General features: G+C 34.6%; 1 protein-coding gene across 2 annotated transcripts in view; it reads left to right on the forward strand.

Moving 5' to 3' along the window:
• LOC106872046 (uncharacterized) overlaps positions 1-7,985 on the forward strand; it is a 193,285-nt gene that overhangs the window by 174,569 nt on the left and 10,731 nt on the right. For both annotated transcript variants that reach the window (XM_052974290.1, XM_052974291.1), the window contains exons 4-5: positions 2,369-2,743; positions 6,293-6,465. In XM_052974290.1, the coding sequence (XP_052830250.1) occupies positions 2,369-2,743; positions 6,293-6,465 (548 nt within the window). The remainder of the gene's footprint in view (positions 1-2,368; positions 2,744-6,292; positions 6,466-7,985) is intronic.

The following is a 7,985-nucleotide window of genomic DNA, read 5'->3' on the forward strand; positions in this document are numbered from 1 at the left end:
TATATATATATATATATATATATATATATGTTGTAGGTAATAGTCTTAAATATGCATTCATGTTCCAATCCAAGACATAAATCTTTCCAAAATCTTAAAGACTCTTCATGATGTTGAGTTTTAAAAAACACTAAATACCACATAACCAAGTGAAACAAATTTCTCCATAGATGAACAAGAACGGTGGATATCGATATTTCACTGTTATTTCTGCTCTTCAGCACCATATGTCATGTCACTCTGGGAAGAAATTTAAATTGCTGGTCTGAGGTATATCTGCAAATAAGTTAAAATCTATTTAATGATGTGCAATGGTGCTACACAAGTAAGACATTACCTGGATAATAGCAGTCTTCAGTAAGACTATGGTGCTGTAAGGTTGTCCAATAAGTTTCCTTTCAAGAATGCTCCAGACATAGTAGTCTCTGGGATTTAAATCTGGCAAGTTTGGAGGTCACAAGTTTGGTGTTACATTTTCGTAAACTTTGTCTAATATCCATTCTTGTGTTATATGAGCTTTGTGAGATGTTCCTGAGTTTTGCTCAAACATGTATGGTTTTCTGCTGAATATGTCATCCATTCAAGTTTTAACAACTGTCTTCACAGCACTGCAACATATCCAACAGCATTAACTCTAAGACTCTGTAGAAAGATGTGAGCTTGTATGACAAGACCTTCGTTACTAACAACTCTTAAAACCATCATAGTTGCTGGAAACCTAGCATGCATCACTCTGAGAACATCAAAAGGATCTGCACATAATCATCTGTCATTTCTCCAGCAAGAATTTTGGTGTTGGTAAAACTGTTTTTCTTGAGAAAAGAAGCAAAACATGCTATGTTCTTGAGGGATATTAACCTTGAGCATATGCTTTGTACAGATGAAATGGTATTTGCAGGCATGAATTAGCATCTTCTTAATACATACAATTTGTATCAAATCTCCGTATGCATCATATTTCTAATAGTCCACTCTGACACAAGGTTCTATGGCAATAACCTTCAGTCACTTTCCAAGGAGATCATCAATAATGATTTGAACAATTTGGATGAATTGTTGTGTCCTTATAGTGTCCAAACATTTAGAATGTTTTTTCTCTTTGATACTGTTGAAACATTCCAACCAGTCTTCTAATTCCATCCAAACTTTATTTTTAATCTTTTAATTGTTTCAGTCATCATATTGCAGTCATGTTGGGGCACCCCGTTGAAGGGATTAATTGATCACATCAGCCCCAGTACTTACCTTTTTTAGGTCGGTCTCTTTTTGCTGAACCACCATGTTATGGGGACATAAACAAACAAACAAGCACCATGTGGCAAATAATGGCAGAGGACAAATACAAACATAATAACATACACACACACACATAGTCTTCATTTACAAAATCCCCTTACAAGGCTTTGGTGACCCAGGTCTATGGTTCTACCAAAGACCTGGGTCAACTAAATCCTTGTCACTTGCCTAACGTGGGCCTGAACCAGGAACCATGTGTTTAGTAAGCAAACTTTTTACCACACAGATACTCTTGGTTTTACAATATTTATAAAGTTGGCAGTTTCTAAATCATTGTGTTCTGCATACATGACAACAATGACTGCATGTCTTATCATTTCTTTTGGTAGCACATTTAATCTGCCATGAAGGATCTAGGAGAAATAGAAACCTCTTAACTGATTTGAAGAGAATAAAATACTGATAATTAAGATCCTCAAATACTCCTTGTACACACTATATACGGGAGGGTACTGAAAAGTTTCTGGCTTTGAGGAAGCCTGGTTGGAGGCCCAACTTTCTGAGTTCTTTTACAGGGCTTAGAAAAACTGAAGGACCACTGCAATAAGTGTGTGGATCTGAGAGGAGAACATGTTGAATAAAATCATAATTAACTGATCCCCCTATATTTTCTTTTAACCAACGCCAGGAACTTTTCAGTACCTCCTCGTATATATATATGTGCAAGTGTGTGTGTGTGTGTGTACAAGTTTAAAGTAAGATTATATGCTGACCAAGTAATCTTGTTTCACCATAATTCAGATTTTCATAATTTGAGTCATAATGAAATGAGGTTATTTTGTAAACACAGATAGTCTCACTTTCATTAAAGATAATTCACTCCACTGATTTTACATGTAGTTCTTTAATAGTAACTGTGGCATTAAATTTTCTTTATGAATTGTTTTGTGTGTGTGTGTGTGTGTGTATGTATATATATATACATATATATAAAGGTACATTCATACATACATTTGTGTATGTGGGTGCATGTGTGTGTGTATGTATGTATGTATGTGTGTTAAACATCCAAAAATGTATTCAAACTTTCTTTTTAATGTCAGTTATTTTTCCTTACTATTATTGCTAACAGAGGATATTGGTGAGCTTGTGTTAACAGTTGGTACAACAGAAATCACTGCCAAAAATTCAGGACTGAGGGTAAATATTCCTGAGACAGGTCAGAAATTTGTTTGTAGAACAAGAGGAAGCAACCCCAAACCAATAATTCATTTTTATTTGGATGGTAAGGATATGAAAAATGAGTGGGAACCAGCAGACATATCCAGCTATGTTAGAGTTACATCTGGTGCCAAAAGTGGTGTAAGATCTCACTCCAGCGAGCTGGTAGCTGAAGGTAAAGTTCTCATCAAGAAATCCAACAAAGTTAGAAGTCTGTCCTGTACAGCTGAAATGGAGGGAAGTGCCTTTAAAGTGAAAACTGTTACTGCCAATATTTCTTTTGCTTGTAAGTTTACAGTTCTCTTCTTTCTTCAGATTAACATTCATGATAGTGACATGTCTTAATGTTAGCAAGCTGGTTTTTGTTTGGTTGGAACTAAATTAAATGAGAAGCAATATTTGATAGATTTAAAATTAAGTAAATATTTTTTCTTCAAGCCTTACAATGCTTATCAAAAACAGTTTTATTCTGTTGTCATAAGAAATTTAGTAACACTTTTCATTTATATAATTTTCCACTTGATTTTTTGGGGGTAGTAAATTTTATCCATCATGTACCAAGTTTAACTCTATAACTTGGCCTTTAGGTACCTTTAGCAAGGTCAACTTTGTTGTAAGCATTTGAGCAAGGTTTCTAATCTAGGTGTAGCTTTCTCCTCTCTTCCAAACAGTTTTAGAAGCCTGAAAAATGTTACGGGTGCTGCCATTCCACCTCTAAGTCTTATGAAATAAAAGCAAAGATGCCTTATTTGTTTAAGTTAATGGAAATAGAATGACCTGTGATCTGTATTCGTATAACCTCACTCTGAAAAACTCTTTATATTTATGTATTCTGTTAAGCCTACACCTGTAGTCTCCTCTGTCTCAATGATACCCTCCCCTTCTCTCTCTTTTTCTCTCTCTCTTTCTCTCTCCATTTATCCTTTCTTCTTACTATACTATATTAAGGATGGTAGTGAACTTCTCCTTCTTATTGTATTCTCCCAATATAACTAGGAATGTGATTGGACTTGGCTGACCCTCCCCACTCTGTAAGAGTCTCACTCTCTCTCTCACCCTGAATACTCAACTTTCCTCATCCTTCGTAAGTCCTATGCATAAGCAGCAGTATCACACCTGTTTGCCATATTCTCTATATAAGCCTTTCTACACTACCAGTCATTATACTCTTCATCCTCCCCTACTTACAACCAACTCTTATTGGTATCCCACGTTCACTCTTACCATTTATCCACTTCTATTACTACCCAAAAACTCTCTCCTTCCTGCCTCAGCTACATTCTCATTTCAATCACTTTGTTTCTACCATTGTACTCTCGCTCCTATCATCTACCCATCTTAGCTGTTCTGCTGTTCTCTCTCTCTCTCTCTCTCTATATATATATATATCTCTATATATATATATCTCTATATATATATATCTCTCTCTATCTCTCTCTCTCTCTCTCTCTAATCACCTTACAAGTCACATGGTCCTGTCCAAACAAACACTTCAGAAAGTAATAAAGACCCTTTAATCCCATGTAGCACAAGGTAACTTCACTAGCACACTCAGTAAAATGGTTGAACAGTGGGAATAGGGAAATGTTGAAAGGATCCTTTAGTCTTTCCAAAGACAGGAAAAACTTTATAATGATGATGCTACAATAAAAGGTACCCAATAAACTCTGTAAATTAGTTGGTGATAAGAAAAAGATCAATCTGTGGAAACCAAAAAAAACACCAAATGAGCCACACATTTAGGAAACCAGTAACAACTCAGAATAGGAACTAACTTGAACTGTGACAACCTGTCTGGCTCGCACCAATTTTGAAAGTAGCATAAAATAATAATAATAATAATAATAATAATAATAATAACAATAATAATAATAATAATGGTTTCAGATTTTGGCACAAGGCTAGCAATTTCAGGGGAGGGGGTAAGTCAATTGCATTGATCCCAGTGATAAACTGGTGCTTATTTTATCAACCTTGAGAGGTTGAAAGGTAAAGTCGACCTCAGTGGAATGTGAACTTAGAATGTGAAGACGGCCAAAATTGCAGAAAAGCATTTTGCCAGCTCTCCACCAACAATGATGATGATCACAATAATGATGATGTACATGACTGAAGTAAGAGAAGAGATTTTTAATTGTTATGATTTTATAACATGAGTTTAATGTTATACATATTTTGAGTTTCCCAGTCCATAGAATGCTTTTATACATTTGGCCTCATATGTATGACCCTGAGTAGAGCAAGGCAATAAATATTGAACAACACTATAACCACAGAAATTGCACAAGTTTCATTACTTGATATGCAGCTACCGTAAAATGTTCCCTTCTTAGTTGATATTTTGAACTGGAGCATATTTTAAATATCTCATATAGGGAATATATTTGAATACCATCTAAATGTTCAGTTGTTCATATGTTGTAAACAGTAGTGAAATGGGTCAGAAACAGGAAAATCTCAAGGGCCCAATCCATTTACTTATAACTTAGGGTTCATGAATAATGAAACCATTTTGTTGGTTTGTAGTGCTGAATATAATGCTTTCAAGAATTATAGCTTATTAAAGTATGTTACTCATTGGTCTGACTTACTTTAAATACACAAAAACAAATAGTCTCCAATCAGCACAAGTTAGACTTCGGTCCTCTCACAATGTAAAACACATAAGACAACACGTTTCTATTTGTGTGATCAATCCACTATTTTTCATGTTTGGGTATTCCTGCCATTGCTGGCTTCGTATGCTCAGTGGCTGGGAGATGCAAAATACAATTTGCCTGGTGAAACTGATGCAGCATCTAAGTTTTTTGGGTTTTTTTTTTTTTGAAGTGACTGGGATTTGCTTTGCAGAAGGCTTTCTTTATCTCTAACTGTCTTTTGCCACGACAGCCATGGCTGGTGGACTATATCCAGACTCCCTCTGTGTTCAACTGCCATATAAGAATTCCTGGCATAATCACTGCACTACATGGGTCTGAAGCCTTAAACCATCCAGATCTAGCTAGAATCACATCACAATATAGACTATGATATAATTATTATTATTAGATACACTATATTGTATACAATATATGCAGGTTTTAGATACCATGTTCCTGACCCTATATAGTATTTTTTGTTTAAATATTCAATTGATCATCTAGAAATTTTGTTTCAAAGGCTTCAATAACTAAATAAAATCTATGCTATTCAGAATTTTATGCCAGACTTTTAGGCAAAATAAAACTGCAATTGAAGTCATTGAATACAAATAAAACATTCAACTACCAAGCTTCTGTAACTTTTATTCTCAAAAATATAAACAATTGAAAAATCACTATGCAGTATTTCTATAGAGCTGTCATTTAAGTCACAATTACCAATGCATGGGGTTTATTTTCATGAAACTTTCACTACCATACTGAATAATGCAACATTTTGTTGTATTTTATAGAAATAAATCATCAATACATATATTTGTGTACTGCCCAATAGAATTATTACAGTCTTTTCAAAACTACAACAAAAGCTTTAGATTTTTTTAAGCTTCTTTCAACCACGATTGAAACACCTTTTGTGCAAAGCAGATAACAGCTTTAAGTGTGCTGAAAGTTTAGGGATAGATTTTTAGGGTGGTTCCTAAACTACAAAATATCATAGCTCCATTGATTCTTACTTTTCAGTTTGAACAGATAGAATATACAATATTGTTTCTAAGTTTTTCACGTATATTTTGCATCTTCTTTGTTCTTCTAACATTTCAACCATGCAACCAACCTGCTGGCTGCATACTTGTATTACATGTATTGTTTCTCTTCAATATATTTTGTATAAATTTCTATTTGAAATCTTGCAGTTGATCCACAATTCACTTGTAAAAACAAATCAGCAATCCTAAATGATCGTTATGTAACATTAGAATGTGAAGTTGAGGCCAATCCACCAATCACAAAGCATGCTTGGAGATATGGAGATGTTTCAGTGGTAGAACCAAATAATGAAACTGTTGAATATACTCAATCAGAAGAGGTAAGGAGTTGCAACATCCCTTGGTAAAAAAATATGTAATTGAATAAAAGCAATATCATTATTAGTAAGACTGACAAAACTTTATAAAAGTAGTGACATAGATTCTCAATAAATATATATATATATATATATACATGTGTGTGTGTGTGCATGCATGCATGTTTGTATGTGTGTGGGTATATATATATATATATATATATATATATACATATATACAGGGTGCAATGATTAAACTGTTCTAAATTACGCAAAAATGAAAATAACACTGACATCTCATTTTAACAGATATATTTACCGAAATTACATAAAAATATCTTGAAATACTAGTAAATTTATTTAATAAAATCACCATTGGCTTCAACCAGGGGACTCCAGAATCTCCTGCAATTATTCTGGACAGTCTCCTTGTCATAATCCTTGACTTCAGTTCATCAGTATTACAAGGAATTTTTTGTTTGTCTATCACTCAACTGTGCCCCACACATATTAATCAAGGGGGTTGCAGTTTGGAGAGTTTGGTGGCCAGATGTTAGGAGTGACGTCGTCGGTCGTAGAGGTTGTCTGACAGACATGACTGGGTTCTCCTGCTTGTGTGGCATGGTGCAGGATCTTGTAACCAGACACAGGGTCTTCTAGCAGTGACCCTCTGACCAAGGCACTTGATGTAGGCCTCTGTGCTGAGTCTGAGGCCATGTGGAAAGATAAATGAAGGTAACACCATGATACTGACTGGAAGTTCGATTTTTATCACTCTCAGTACATGTCCTCAGATTGCACTGTCCTCAGATTGACACCCAAACACTCTGAAACATCCGCAATGGAGCTTCCAGTGTGAATACCAAGCAGTGCAGCATGTTGCTTACAAATTTCTAGCAGAGTGAATTGCATCATGGTGCTGTTTTTCTCGCAGATGATGCCCAACTGATCCTAATACTGTGTAGTTGACAAAATCAAACACAAACAATGCACATGTGTGATATTAAAAATATAAATGGCAACAATTTACTCATTGCATCCAGATCCAGTGTGTGTGTGTGTGTGTGTGTGTGTGTGTGTGTGTGTGTATATATATATATATATATATATATATATATATATATATATATAAAAACACACACATATACACAGATCTTTTACCTGTTGCAATCATTGAACTGCAGAGTGTTTAATCACATAAATCAATCCCAGAACCTAATCTTTTAAGCCTGATATTTATTCTATCAGTCAGCCTCTTTTGCTGAACAGCTAAGTTGCAGGGACATAAACCAATACCATTTATCAAGCAGTGGTGGGGATAAACACATACACAAAGACACACATAAATATATGCACATGCATTTTACATACATACATACATACATACATACATACATACATATATACATACATGCATACAATGCGTTTGTATGAGTATAAAGTGTAAAAGAAAGAAAATAGAAATCACGACTTTTTATTCACTATGATCATTTCAACCTACTGTGCACTGTGTATGTGTATACATACATATATATATATATATA

The sequence above is a fragment of the Octopus bimaculoides genome, chromosome 18, assembly GCF_001194135.2.
Source record: "Octopus bimaculoides isolate UCB-OBI-ISO-001 chromosome 18, ASM119413v2, whole genome shotgun sequence".
Classification (NCBI taxonomy): Eukaryota; Metazoa; Mollusca; class Cephalopoda; order Octopoda; family Octopodidae; genus Octopus; species Octopus bimaculoides.